This window comes from Delphinapterus leucas, chromosome 4, assembly GCF_059928025.1.
Source record: "Delphinapterus leucas isolate spDelLeu-1000000601 "Yukka" chromosome 4, BTC_Dleu_Yukka2, whole genome shotgun sequence".
Taxonomy (NCBI): Eukaryota; Metazoa; Chordata; class Mammalia; order Artiodactyla; family Monodontidae; genus Delphinapterus; species Delphinapterus leucas.
In genome coordinates this window covers 81548453-81563671 of record NC_143132.1, presented here as the reverse complement: position 1 = coordinate 81563671, position 15219 = coordinate 81548453, and the positions used below count along the sequence as shown (strand labels likewise).

Genomic DNA, 15219 nt, shown 5'->3' with positions numbered 1-15219 from the left:
CTACTCTCTTAGCAAATTTCAAGTATATAGTACATTTTTTTTTTGCGGCACATGGACCTCTCACCGCTGTGGCCCCTCCCGCCGCGGAGCACAGGCTCCGGACGCACAGGCCCAGCGGCCATGGCCCACAGGCCCAGCCGCTCCGCGGCATGTGGGATCCTCCCGGACCGGGGCACGAACCCATGTCCCCTGCATCGGCAGGCTGACTCTCAACCACTGCGCCACCAGGGAAGCCCCTATAGTACATTTTTAACTATGGTTACCATGCTGTTCATTAGGTCTTCAGAACTTATTCATCTTGTGTTTGAAAGTTTGTACCCTTTGACCAACATCCCCCCTTTCTCCCCATCGCCCACCCACGGATAATCACAATTTTATTCTCTATTGCTATGTTACTCTAAGTTGAACACTTGAAGATTTCATGTGTAAGTGATGCCATGCAGTATTTGTCTATGTCTAGTTTATTTCTCTTAGCATAGTGTCCTCTGGGCTTATCAATGTTGTCACAAATGGCAGGATTTCCTTCTTTTTTATGGCTGGATAATATTCCATTATATATGCCACATTTTCTTTACCCATTCATCTGTTGATGGACACTTAGATTGTTTCCATATCTTGGCTGCTACGAATAATGCTGCAGTTAACATGGGTGTGAAAGTATCTCTTTGAAGTGGTGATTTTATGTCCTTTGGATAAATACCCGGGAGTAGGATTGCTGGATCATATGGGCAGTTCTATTTTTAATTTTTAAAAATAAATTTATTTATTTATTTATTTTTGGCTGCGTTGGGTCTTCATTGCTGCACATGGGCTTTCTCTAGCTGTGGCGAGCGGGGGCTACTCTTCGTTGCGGTACACGGGCTTCTCATTGTGGTGGCTTCTCTTTGTTGCAAAGCACGGGCTCTAGGCGTGCAGGCTTCAGTAGTTGTGGCTCATGGGCTGTAGAGCATAGGCTCAGGAGTTGTGGTGCACAGGCTTAGTTGCTCTATGGCATGTGGGATCTTCCCGGACCAGGGCTCGAACCCATGTCCCCTGCATTGGCAGCCGGATTCTTACCCACTGTGCCACTAGGGAAGTCCTATTTTTAATTTTTTTGAGGAACCTCTACACTGTTTTCCATAGTGGCTGCACCAATTTACATTACTACCAACGGTGCATAAGGGTTCCCTGTTCTCCACATCCTCACCAACACTTGTTATTTCTTGATTTTTTGATAACAGCCATCCTAACAGATGTGATATGATATCTTATTGTGGTCTTGATTTGCATTTTCCAGATGTCTAGAGATGTTGAGCACCTTTTCATGTACCTGTTTGCCATTTGTGGTCTTCTTTGGAGAAATGTCTATTCAAGTCCTTTGCCCATTTTAAAATCAGGTTATTTGTTTTTCTGCTATTAATTTGTATGAGTTCCTTATATATTTTGGATATTAGCCCCTATGGAATATATGGCTTGCAAATACTTTCTCCCATTCTGTGGGTTGCCTTTTCATTTTTTTATTGTTTCTTTTGCTGTGCAGAAGCTTTTTGCTTGGATGTAGTCCTACTTGTTGACTTTCGCTTTTGTTACCTATGCTTTTGTTGTCAAATCCAAAAAGATCACTGCCAAGACCAATATCAAGGAGCTTCTTCCCTATGTTTTCTTCTAGGAGTTTTAGGGTATCAGGTCTTATGTTTAAGTCTTTATTTCATTTTGAGTTAATTTTTGTGAGTGTTGTAAGATAGGGGTCCAATTTTTCTGCATATGGTAATCCAGCTTACTCAGCACCATTTGTTGAAGAGGCTATTCTTTCCCCATCAAGTGTTCTTGGCTCCCTTGTCAAATATTAATTGTTCATGTATGCAGGGGTTTACTTGTCTATTCTGTCATTGGTCTATGTTTCTATTTTTATGCCAGTATCATACTGTTTTAATTACTATAACTTTGGGCTATACAGATGGTCTCTGACTTACAATTTTTTGACTTTATGATAGTGCAAAATCGATACTTATTCAGTACAAACTGTACTTCACATTTTGAATTTTTATCTTTTCCGGGGCTAGCAATATGCAGTTCAGTACTTTCTCATGGTGCTGGGCGTCAGCAGCAAGCCACAGCTCCCAGTTAGCCATGCAATCATGAGGGTAAACAAATGATACACTTACAACCATTCTGTACCCGTACAACCATTTTCTTTTTCACTTTCAGTATAGTATTCAATAAATTACATGAGATATTTAACACTTTATTACAAAATAAACTTTGTGTTTGATGATTTTTAAAATTTATTTATCTATTTATTTATTTATGTCTGCATTGGGTCTTCATTGCTGTGCATAGGCTTTCTCTAGTTGCAGCGGGCAGGGGCTATTCTTCGTTATGATGAGCAGGCTTCTCATTTGCGGTGGCTTCTCTTGTTGCAGAGCATGGGCTCTAGGCGTGCGAACTTCAGTAGTTGCAGCACATGGGCTCAGTAGTTGTGGCTCGCGGGCTCTGGAGCTCAGGCTCAGTAGTTGTTGTGCACGGGCTTAGTTGTTCCGCAGCATGTGGGATCTTCCCAGACCAGGGCTCAAACCCATGTTCCCTGCATTGGCAGGCAGATTCTTAACCACTGCACCACCAGGGAAGCCCGTGTTTGATGATTTTGCCAAACTGTAGGCTAGTGTAAGTGTCTTGAGCATGTTTAAAGTAGGCTAGGCTAAGCTGTGATGTTCAGTAAGTTAGATGTATTAAATGCTTTTTAACTTCTGATATTTTCAACTTACAGTGGGTTTATTAGGATGTAACCCCATCATAAGTTGAGGAAGATCTGTAGTTTAAAATCAGGAACTGTGATGCCTCTGGCTTTGTTCTTCTTTTTCATGATTGCTTTAACTATATTCAGGGTCTTTCATGATTCCATAAAAATCTTAGGATCATTTTCTTCTATTTCTGTTCAAAATACCTTTGGAATTTTGATAGAGATTGTGTTGAATATATAATTGGCTTTGGGTAGTATGGACATTTTAACAATATTAATTCTTCTAATCCATGAACACAAATATCTTTCCGTTTGTGTTTTCTTCAATTTCTTTTATCAAGGTCTTGTAGTTTTCATTGTACAGATCTTTCACTTCCTTCGTTAAAGTTTTTCCTATGTATATTATTATTGTTTTTGATGCTATTGTGAATGGAATTGTTTCATTTTTCAAATAGTTTGTTTTTAGTGTATAGAAGTACAACAGATTTTTGTATGTTTCTTTTACATCCTGCCAATTTACTGCATTTGTTGATTAGTTCCAATATTTTTTTGGTTGAGTCTTTAGGATTTTTTAATATAAAATTATGTCATCTGCAAATAATAACAATTTTACTTTTTTGTTTCCAATTTGTATGCCGTTTATTTCTCTTTCTTGCCTAATTGCTTTGGCTACAGCTTTCAGTATGATGTTGAATAAGCGTGGTGAGATTGGGGGATCTTAGAGGGAAAGCTTTCAGTTTTTCACTGTTGAGTGTAAGTTAGCTGTGGTTTTCTCATATATGGCCTTTATTGTGTTGAGGTATATTCCTTTTATACCCAACTTGTTGAGAGTTTTTACCATGAAGGGCTTTTTCGGCATCTATTGAGATGATAATATGATTTTTATCGTAATAAGATAACTTTCATTCTATTAATATGATGAATCACATTTATTGACTTGCATATGTTGAAACATTCTTGCATCAAGATAAATCCTAGTTGGTCATGGTGTATAATCCTTTACATGTGTTATTGAATTTGATTTGCTAATATTTTGTTGAGAATTTTTGAATCTATAATCATCAGGGATAGTGGCCTGTAGTTTTCTTTTTGTCTAATGTCCTTATCTGGCTTTGGTGTCAGGATGATGCTTATCTCATAAAATGAGATTGGGAATGTTCCCTCCTCTTCAAATTTTTGGAAGCGTTTGAGAAGGATTGGCATTAATTCTTCTTTAAATACTTGGTAGAATTCAACCATCTGGCCCTGGGCTTTTCTTTGATTACTGAATCAGTCTCCTCTTTGTTGGTTTGTTCAGGTTTTCTATTTCTTCATGATTCAATCTTGGTAGGTTGTATGTTTCTAGAAATTTATCCATTTCTTCTAGGTTATCCAGGTTGTTGGTATATAATGCTCATAATATTCTCTTACGATTCTTTGTATCTCCATGGGTATGAGTTATTAATATCTCCTCTTTCATTTCTGACTTTATTTGGGTCTTTTTTTTTCTTTTTTTCTTAGGTAGTCCAGCTAAAGTCTTGTCAATTTTGTTTATCTTTTCAAAAAGACTTTCTCTTAGCTTTGTTGATCTTTTCTGTTGTCTTTGTAGTCCATATTTCATTTATTTCTGCACTGATCTTTGTTATTGCTTTTTTTCTGCTCACTTTGAGCTTTGTTCTTCCTTTTCTAGTTCCATGAGATGTAAAATTGCTTTTTTAATTCGAGATTTTTCTCCTTTTTAATGTAGACATTAATTGCTATAAAGTTTCCTTTTAGAACTGCTTATGCTGCACTCCATAAGTTTTGGTATATTGTGTTTCCACTTTCATTTGTTTCAAGATTTTTTTTTTTTTTTGCGGTACGCAGGCCTCTCACTGTTGTGGCCTCTCCCGTTGCAGAGCACAGGCTCCGGACGCGCAGGCTCAGTGGCCATGGCTCACGGGCCCAGCCGCTCCGCAGCATGTGTGATCTTCCCGGACCGGGGCACAAACCCGTGTCCCCTGCGTCGGCAGGCGGACTCTCAACCACTGCGCCACCAGGGAAGCCCTGTTTCAAGATTTTTTAAAATTCCCTTTTTATTTCTTATTTGATCCATTGGTTGTTTAGAAGTGTGTTAATTTCTACATATTTTGAAAACTTTTATTCCTGTTATTGATTTTTAGTTTCACCTATTGTAGTTGGGAAAGGATACTTGATATCATTTCCAATCTTCTTAAATTTGTTCAGATTTGTTTTGTGTCCTTAACATATGACCTATGTACTGGAGGACGTTCTGTGTGCGATTTAGCATATGTATCCTGGTGCTGTTGCATGGATGTCTATTATGTTCATTTGGTCTAAAGAGTGGTTCAAGTCCAACTTTTCCTTATTGATTTTCTATCTGGATAATCTATCCATTGTTGAAAGTGGGTTATTGACCTCCCCTGCTATTATTGTATTGCTGTCTATTTCTCCCTCCAGATCTGTTAATATTTGCTTTGTATATTTAGGTGCTTTGATGTTGGGTGCACATTTATACATTGTTATATCCACTTGATGAATTGAATGAATGGCTTTCTTATCTACCACAATTTTTGCTTTTATCCTGGAGTTGAAAATTATCTTTTCATTTTTTAAGTTTTTCATATGCATATACCTAATTTCCCCCAATTACTTGGAAAAATAAATCATCTCTCAATGATTTTTCCGAATGCAAAAACTACAGTTCCATTTTCTTTGTGGAGACTTCCCTCCAAAGTGGACATGGGTATCTCTAGACTGGAGACACAGCTGTCATCCTGGGCTTCCCTTTGCCATTTTTCTGGCTGGAATCCTCAATCTCTTAGATTCCATTTCTTTCTCTTTCTTGGGTTATGCCCTAATTTTGCCAAAGCCGATCTCCTAGGGGACTCCTTAAAAGTCATGTAGGGAAATTTTTCTTTAAAGAGAGTCTTTGTATGTCTGAAAACACCTTTATTCAATCCTCATAGTTAATTAAGTTTGAATGAGTGTAGGATTCTATGTTGAAAATAATTTTCCTCAGAATTTAAAGGCATTTACCCACTATTTTCTGGCATTCAGCATTGTTTTTGAAAAGTTCCATGTCGTTCTGACTCAGTTATATGTATCTTTGAATGGTACGTGTATTCTCTCTCATGTCTTCCTTTGTTTCTCTCCTTCCCTCTCCTTCTGCCCCACTCCACCCTTTTAGGATTTTTTTCTCTTTTTAGTATTTTTAAGCTTCTACATGGATTTCTGTGCTTGGGTACTGAGTGGGCTTTTTCAATATGAAGACTTTTCCTTTAGCTCTGGGAAATTTCTTTATACTATATCTTAGATAATTTTCTTCCCTCCATATTCTCTGGTCTCTCCTTCTGCAACTTCTGTGATTCCCAATCTTCTGGAATACTGTTCAATTTTTTTCTTATCATCAATAATTTCCACCTCTTTGGTTTTTGTATTCTGTTATACTGTTCAGAGGTCTTCCTCAACATTACCCTTCAACCTTTTATTAACTTCTATTCCACTCATCATGTTTTTAATTTTGAAGAGCTCTATCTTGTTGTCGGATTGTTCCTGGTTTTAGATGTAATATTCTTACTTCATAGATGCAGTAATTATCTTATTACTCTGATGCTATTAGTAATAATTTTAAAATATTTTTCTTCTGTTCCCTGTATAGTTCGTCTTTTATATAGATCCCCCCCACTTTAGCTTTTCTTCCCCAGACATTCCTAATGGCAGGTCAAAACCAGGTGAAATTTTTTTTTATCACAGCTGTGTCTTAATTAAAGACAAATCGTTATTTAACAATTTATAATCATAGAACGGAAACTTTCAGGAACACATTTTGACATGACAGAAGAACCTTTGCTTTACCAAGGATCCACCAAGGGTCCCTCAAACAGGCTGTCCCATTTCCCATACTCCCCATCACGATTTTAAACCTTTATTAAATTTTAAACATTTTTACACGAATTTTAAGGGTTACGTTCCATTTATAGTTATTACAAGATATTGGCTATATTCCCTGTGCCATACAGTACATCCTTGAGCCTATCTCACACCCAGTAGATTGTACCTCCCACTTTCCTACCCCTTCATTGCCCCCCACTCGAGTTTAGCTTTTTAATTGAGATATAACTTACTGAAATCTATAGAGAATTCAGTTATATAGCTTGACAAATTTTACATATCATTACATTCATATAACTGCACCCAAATCGAGATACAGAACATTCCAGTAATACAAAAGGCTCCCTCATTTCCCTTCCCAGGGAATACAACCCCCTAAGAAATAATCACTTTCTTTTTTTTTAATATGTATTTGGCTGTGTTGGGTCTTCATTGCTGTGTGCGGGCTCTACTCTAGTTGCTGTGAGTGGGGGTAGCTACTCTTCGTTGTGATGCGTGGGCTTCTCATTGCGGTGGCCTCTCTTGTTACAGAGCACAGGCTCTAGGTGTGCAGGCTTCAGTAGTTGCAGCACGCAGGGCTCTGGAGCTCAGGCTTAGTAGTTGTGGTGCACGGGCTTAGTTGTTCCGTGGCATGTGGGATCTTCCCAGACCAGGGCTCAAACCCGTGTCCCCTGCATTGGCAGGCAGATTCTTAACCATTGTGCCACCAGGGAAGTCCCCCCTTTTCACTCTCTTAATACTGCCTTTCGATTACTAGAAGTTCTTAACAGCTATGTTAAAATTAATCCACCTAAAGTGTACAATTCAATACTTTTAGTACATTCAGAAAGTTATACAATCATCACCACAGTCAGTGCTAGAATATTTTCATCATCCTTAAAGGAAATCCCACACCTATCACTAGTCACTCCCCATTCCTTCTGCAAACTCCCAGCCCTAGGAAGCCACTGATCTACTTTCTCTGGATATAAAATTGCCTGTTCTACACATTTCATATGAATTAAATCCTATAATAAGTTCTTTTTTGACTCACTTCTTTCATTTAGCAAAATGTATTGAAGAATTATCAATGTTATAGCATGTGCTGGTATTCCATTCCTTTTAATTGATTATAAAGATTTATTTATTCATTTACCAGATGGAGGGCCATTTGGGTTGTTTCTACTTTTTGGATATTATAAATAATGCTACTATGAATATTCATATATAAATTTTTGTATGAACATTATGTCTTCAGTTATCTTGGATAAATACCTAGAAGTGGAATTGCCAGGCTGTATAACTCTATGTTTAACTTAAAAAAAAAAAAAACTTCATCCTTTCAGAGCAGTTTTACATTCACGGCAAAATTGACAGGAATGTACAGAGATTTCTCATATACCTCCTGCCCCACATGTGCATAGCCTCCCCCATTATCAACATCCTCCAACAGAGTGATGCATTTGTTACAATTAATGAACCTACATTGCCACATCATAATCACCCAAGGTCCACAATTTACAGTTTACTCTTGGTGGTGTACATTCTATGGGTTTAAAAAAATGTATAATGACGTGTATTTACCCTCATAGCGTCATACAGAGTACTTTCATTGCCCTAAAACTCCTCTGTGCTTAGCCTATTCATCCCTCTTTTGCCCCCAACCCCTGGCAACTACTATATTTTTTACTGTCTTCATAGCTTTGCTTTTTCCAGAATGTCATATTAGTAGTAGGAATCATACAGCATATAGCCTTTTCACATTGGCTTCTTTCATTTAGCAATATGTATTTGTTTCCTCCATGTCTTTTCATGGCTTGATAACTCTAATGATAAATAATATTAAATAAAATTATATTGTCTGGATGTACCAGTTTATCCATTCACCCACTGAAGGATACCTCTGTTGCTTCCCACTGTGGGGAATTATGAACAAAACTGCCAGAAACAGGGGTTTGAGTGGACCTAAGTTTTCAACTTCTTTAGGTAAATACCAAGGAGTGTGATTGCTGGATTATACAATCCAAGATTATGTTCAGTTTTGTACAAAGCTGGCTGCCAAACTGTCTTTCAAAGTGTCTACCATTTTGCATTCCTACCAGCAGTAAGACTTCCTGTTGTATTACATCCTCACCAGCATCTGATGTTGTTGGTGTTCTGGATTTTTTGGTCATTCTAATAGATGCGTAGTGGTATCTTGTTTTAATTTGCATTCCCTGGTGACACACGATGTGAACATCTTTTCATATGTTTATTCACCTTGTGTATTTCCCTTTGGTAAAGCTCTCCTTGGCCCGTTTGTTAATCGGTTGTTCATTTTTTTCTTGCTGAGTTTTAAGAGTTCATTGTATATTTTAGATAAATACTCCTTTATCAGATGTGCCTTTGCAAATATTTTCTCCCAGGGTGTGGCTTGTCTCCTCATTCTCTTGACATTATCTTTCACGAAGTAGTTTTAAATTTTAAATGAGTCCAGGTTATTATTTCTTTCATGGATTATTCCTTTACTGTTTTCTCTGAAGAGTCATTACCATATCCAAGGTCATCTAAATTTTCTCCTATGCTACGTTCTAGAAGTTTTATAGTTATCTATTTTACATTTAGGTCTGTGATGCATTTTGAATTAATTTTTGTAAAAAGTTTAAGGTCTATGCGTTTTTGGGGGTTTTTTGCATGTGAATATCCAGTTGTTTCAGCACTATTTGTTGAAAAGACTATCTTTTCCATTGCATTACCTTTGCTCCTTTGCTAAAGATCAGTTGACTTTATTTATATGGGTCTATTTCTGCGTTCTATTTCTGGGTTCTCTATTGTTTTATTGACCTATTCTTTCTCTAATACCACATTGTATTTATTACTATTAAGTCTTGAAACCACGTGGTATCAGTCCTTCAATTTTGTTCTTTTCCTTCAATATTGTGTTGATCATTCTGGGTCTTTTGCCTCTCCAAATAAACTTTAGAATCATTTTGTCAATATCCATGAAATAGCTTACTGGAATTTTTATTGGGATTGCATTGCATCTATAGATCAATTTAGAAAGAACTGACGTCTTGACAATATTGAGTCTTCCTCTCCATGAACATGGAACACCTATTTATTCTTGGATTTTTTTCAGCGTTTCATAGTTTTCCTCATATAGTTCTTACATGTATTTTGTTAGATTTATACCCAATTATTTCAATTTTGGGGTGGTACTGTAATTTTAATTTCAAATTCCACTTGTTAATTGCTGGTATATAGGAAAGTATTGGCCTTTGTATTATTAACCTTGTATCCTGCAACCTTGCTATAATTGCTTATTAGTTCCAGGAGGGTTTATTGGGGTCAATTCTTTTAAGATTTTCTACACAATCATGCCATCTGTGAACAAAACCAGTTTTGTTTCTTCCTTCTCAATCTGTATATTTTTATTTCCTTTTTTTGTGTTATTGCCTTAGCCAGGACTTTGAGGATGATGGTGAAAAAGAATGGTGAGACATCCTTTTCTTGTTCTTGATCTTAGTGGGAAAGCTTCTAGTTTATCTAGTACAATGTTAGCTCTAAGGGTCTTTGTAGTTTTTTTTTTTAATCAAGCTGAGGAAGTTCCCCTCTATTCTTAGCTTACTGAGTTTTTATCATGGATAAGTGTTAGATTTTATGAAATGTGTTTTCTGCATATGATCATGTGATTTTTCTCCATTACCCTGTCAATGTAATGGATTACATTAATTGACTTTTGAATTCTGAACCAGTCTTTCATAACTGGGATAAATCCCACTTGGTCATGGTGTATAATTCTTTTATACATTGTTGGATTTGATTTGCTAATATTTTGTTGAAGATTTTTGCATGTGTGTTCATGAGAGATCTGTAATTTTCTTGTAATGTATTTGGTTTTGGTATTAGGGTAATGCTATCCTCAGAATAGGGAGGATAGTTAGAAAGTACTTCCTTTGACTGAAGAGAATTGGTACAATTCATCAGTGAATCCACCTGGATACTGTTTTGGAAGGTTATTCGTTAGTGATTCAATTTCTTTGATATAGGCCTATGCAAATTATTTTTTTACTGTATAAACTATTAACAGACAATGCCCACAAATTTCTTCTTGGACACACCCATGGTGTGGCCATGGTGACCTGTGGTCTTGGTGTGCTAGCTTCAGACAGAGTCCCCAGAAGTGGACCAGCCATCTGTGGGCCCAAATCTTCTATTTTTCTTTTCTGTTAAGAAATTGCTCCATTTCATCTAGGTTATCAAATGTGTGGGCATAAAGTCGTTCATACTATCCTTTGATTATCCTTTTTAATGCCCATGGATCTGAGATTATGTTCCTTTTTCTATTTATAATATTAGTAATTTGTGTCCCGTCTCTTTTTTAAGTTAGCCTTGCTAGAAGCTTATCAATTTTATTGAACTTTTCAAAGAGCCAGCTTTTGTTTTGCTTTTCTCTATTGATTTCCTGTTTTCAATTTCATTGGTTTCTGCTCCAATTTTTATTATTTCCTTTTTTCTGCTTACTTTGGATATAACTTGCTCTCCTTTTCCTAATTTTCTAAGGTGGAAGCTTAGGAAATTGATTTTAGACCTTTCTTCTTTTCTAATATTCACATTCAATGCTATAAATTTCCAAGCACTGTTTCCATTGCATCTCACAATTTTCGTTTCAAAATATTTTAAAATTTCTCTTGAGATTTTCACAATGACCTATGTGTTATTTAGAAGTGTGTTGTTTAATTTCCAATTACTTGGGGATTTTTCCAGTTGTTATTGATTTCTACTTTAATTCCATTGTGGTATGAGAGCAGGCATTGTATTTTTGTTTAAATTTGTTTAGTTTAGTTTTACGGCCCAGAATGTTATCTAGGTGAACCTGAGAAAAATGTGTATTCTGCTGTTGGTGGTGAAGCAATCTATAGATGTCCATTATATCCAGCTGATTGTTGGTGGTGCTGAGTTCAGCTATGTCCTTACTGATCTTCTGCCTGTTCACTTCTGAGAGGGGAGTTGAAGTTCCTATCCAAGCTAGTGGATTTATCTATTTCTTCTTGCAGTTCTATCAGTTTTTGCTACACATATTTTGACGCTCTGTTGTTAAGTGCATAAGGATTCTTATATCTTCTTGAAGATCCCTTTATCATTATGCCTCTTTTTATTAACCCTGGTAATTTTCCTTGCTCTGAAGTCTACTCTGAAATTAATAAGAGTACAGTGTCCTCTACATACAAACAAGTTCTGTTCCGAGAGCACATTTGTAAGTCGTTTTTCGTAAGTCCAACAAAGTTAACCTAGGTACCCAACTAACACAATAGGCTACAGTGTACCAGCTATATCACTGCTGCTTTTATGCTTGCTTCCAGACATCATGGGCTTGAAATAAAGATACTGTGCTCTATACAGTATACAGAAGCACAACCACTTGTAGACGATGTACACTAGACACATGAACTAACGTGACTGGACATGCGAACGCACATTTGCATCTTTGAAAGTTCATAACTTGAAGGTTCGTATGTAGGGGACTTACTGTACTCCTGCTTTCTTTTCATGAGTATTATTAGCATGGTATATCTTTCTTCATCCATTTACTTTTAGTCTGTGTCTTGTCTACAATAAACCCACTTTTTTGGATCCACTTTGATAATCTCCTTTGTGTATTGACATTCAAAGTGATTATTGATATAGTTAGATTAATATCTACCATGTTTGTTCTATTTTTGTTCTACTTGTTCTTTGTTCCTTATTTTTGTTCTTTCTGCTTTTTGTGGTTTTGAGCATATTTCCATTTTCTTAGCATATCAGTTATACTTTTTTACTTTCTTTAAGTGGTTATCCTAGAGTTTGCAATATACAGCTAATCTAAATCCACTTTAAAATACTACTACACTGCTTCACCAGTAGTGTCCTTTTTAATAATAGTTCCTCCCTAGCATCCCTTGTATCATTGCTATCATTCATTTACATATAATATACAAATATACACATATATGACATACATAAGCATACATAATCGTTAGGTCAATTAAGAATAAAAAATTTTACCTTCACTAATCCTTCTTTGATGCTCTTCATGTACGTATGTTTATAATCTCTATTATTTTCCTTTTCTCTCAAGAGCTTATCTTGCAGGACAGGTGTACTAGCAACGAATTCCTTCAATTTTGATAGTCTGAGTCTTCACTGTTTTTTTTTTTTTTTTTGCTGTATGCGGGCCTCTCACTGTTGTGGCCTCTCCCATTGCAGAGCACAGGCTCCGGACGCACAGCCTCAGCAGCCATGGCTCATGGGCCTAGCTGCTCCACGGCCTGTGGGATCTTCCCAGACTGGGGCACAAACCCACTTCCCCTGCATCAGCAGGCAGACTCTCAACCACTGTGCCACCAGGGAAGCCCCACTGTTCACTTTTGAAAGATAATTTCACAAGGCACAGAAATTCTAAGTTGGTGGGTTTTTTCTCTCAACATTGTTAAAACACCACTCTTTTCCTTCATGGTTTCTGAGAAGTCAAATATAATTCTTATCTTTGCTCCTCTATAGGTAAAATGCGTTTTTCCTCTGGCTTCTTCCAGAATTTTTAATCTTCAATTATTTGTAGTTTGAAAATGACATGCCTTGTTGTGGTTTTGGGGCATTTACCCTGTTTGGTGTTCTGAGTTTTTTGGATCTGTGCTTTGGCATCCAGTCTCTAACATAGTATCATAAACTGGATTGGCTTATAAACAGAAATTTCTTATAGTTCTGGAGGCTGGAATATCCAAGATCAAGACACTGGCAGATTCAGCATCTGGTGAAGATCCACCTCCTGATTCCTAGTTATCTTTTCACTGTTGTGCTTGCATGGTGGAAGAAGCAAGGGAGCTCTCTGGTGTCTAATCCCATTTATGAGGGCCCCATCATCATGATCTAATTACCTCCCAAAGGCCAAAGCTCCAAATAACATGACATTAGAGATGAAGTTTCAACATATTATTCTGAGGGCAACACAGTCTACAGTAGACATTAACTTGGGTAAATTCTCAATCATTATTGTTTAAAATATTTCTTCTGTTCATCTTCTTTTAGTATTACCATTATATATGAGCTATACCTTTTGCAGTTGTCTTAGTTCTTGGGTTTTTGGTGTTTTTTTCTTTCAGTTTTAGCAGTTTCTATTGAGAATTCCTTAAGCTCAGTGATTCCTTTCTTAGCTATGTCCTGTTTTATTATCTGGTAAAGGCATTTTATATTTCTGCACAGTGTTTTTGATGTCTAGCATTTCTTTTTGATTTCTTCTTAGTTTGCATCTCTTTGCTTGCACTGCCCATCTGTTCCTGCATGCTGTCTACTTTATCCATTACAGTCCTTTGCACATTAAACAGTGGTTTTATTAAGTTCCCAGTCTGTTAATTCCAACATCCCTGCCATATCTAAGTCTGGTTCTAATGCCTACTATCTCTTCGAACGTGGCTTTTGCCTTTTAATATGCCTTGTATTTTCTTCCCGTTAGCTGGACATAATGTACTGGCTATAAGGAATTGCTGTAAGCCTTTAGAAATGTGGTGGTAAGGTATGGGTAGAGGAAACCATCTATACTCCTGTGATTAGTGTCAGTCTTCTAGTGTGTCTGTGCCTCTGCCCTGTAAACTTCACAAGTGCTTCTGAGCCCCCTGCTCCCACACACCACCACCATCCCTGGCCTCTTATGTGGGACAAGATAGCTAGAGCAAGCTGGAGTTGGGTATTTCCCTTTTCCACGTCAGCTAGGCTCTGATAAAATCCCAGCATGTTGGGCTCTGGTTAAATAGTTTCTCCTGGGGCCAGAACTTTAAGAGGTACAGAATGCTCTGGTGAATGGTTTTTGCAGAGATTTCTGCTTGTGGGTTTCAACTCCACTAAGCTGAGATTCCAATGTATTTGCCCATCTCTCCAATTTGGGGGGCAGCAGTTTGCCCTATGACCTTACCTCTCTTACAGATGGAAAAAGAGCTGTTGACTTTTTGTTGTTGTTCAGCTTTTACTTGTTAGGATGGAGTGGTGACTTCCAGTTTCCTTACATGCAGAACTAGAAATCAGAAGTAATTTGACAACCTTTAAATTCAAATAGCGCATTTAGACTGGAGAGAATTATCATGATATACAATTATCAGGTAATTTGCTTTATATTGCCTAATGGGACAATCTTTTTGCCTGGGGAAAGAAAAGAGATACAGTATGTGTCTTATCAATCAGATAACTTTTAGCTTTAAACAAACTATATAGCCATTACATTGAAAAAATAAAATCAACTTAAACTTAAGGAGACTCAGCTTTTAATAGCTTCAGGAAATTCATTTAAAATTATTTTGAAGGTTAAAAATTTTTAAGCTGCTTACATTTTAAACTATGTTTTAAAAAAACTGTAATTATAAAGGTCAAGCAGGCAATAAGCAAGAATCAGCATTAGGGAATTGGTCCCAAGCCTAAAAAGTACCATAATAGATACTCAGTTCCAAGTCTTGTCTCCATCTTGCCTCCTCCTTGCTCCTCTCCTCTTCACAAGTGGCTTATTGGAATTTCTACTCGTTTACTAAAGCTGAGGAAGCTCCTGCTTCTAGTATCCAAAAGGAAAGTTGCAAGCAAGATGAGGTTGGAGAGACCTGGTGGGTTGAGGGGTTAGTGAAGGTCCTTGCAGGTCACTAAAAAAAAAA

General features: G+C 37.0%; 1 protein-coding gene across 4 annotated transcripts in view; it reads right to left on the bottom strand.

Moving 5' to 3' along the window:
- The window catches only part of TRA2B (transformer 2 beta homolog), a 65778-nt gene that overhangs the window by 27237 nt on the left and 23322 nt on the right, over positions 1-15219 (bottom strand). For 3 of the 4 annotated variants that reach the window (XR_016393034.1, XR_016393036.1, XR_016393035.1), the window contains exon 9: positions 14496-15207. Coding sequence is in view for 1 of the 4 variants with exons in the window: in XM_089910733.1 (XP_089766859.1) it covers positions 15185-15207 (23 nt within the window). In the remaining 3 variants the exon portion in view is untranslated. Of the gene's footprint in view, positions 1-14495; positions 15208-15219 lie in introns of those variants that run through there. The other variant, XM_089910733.1, reaches the window with a different exon arrangement.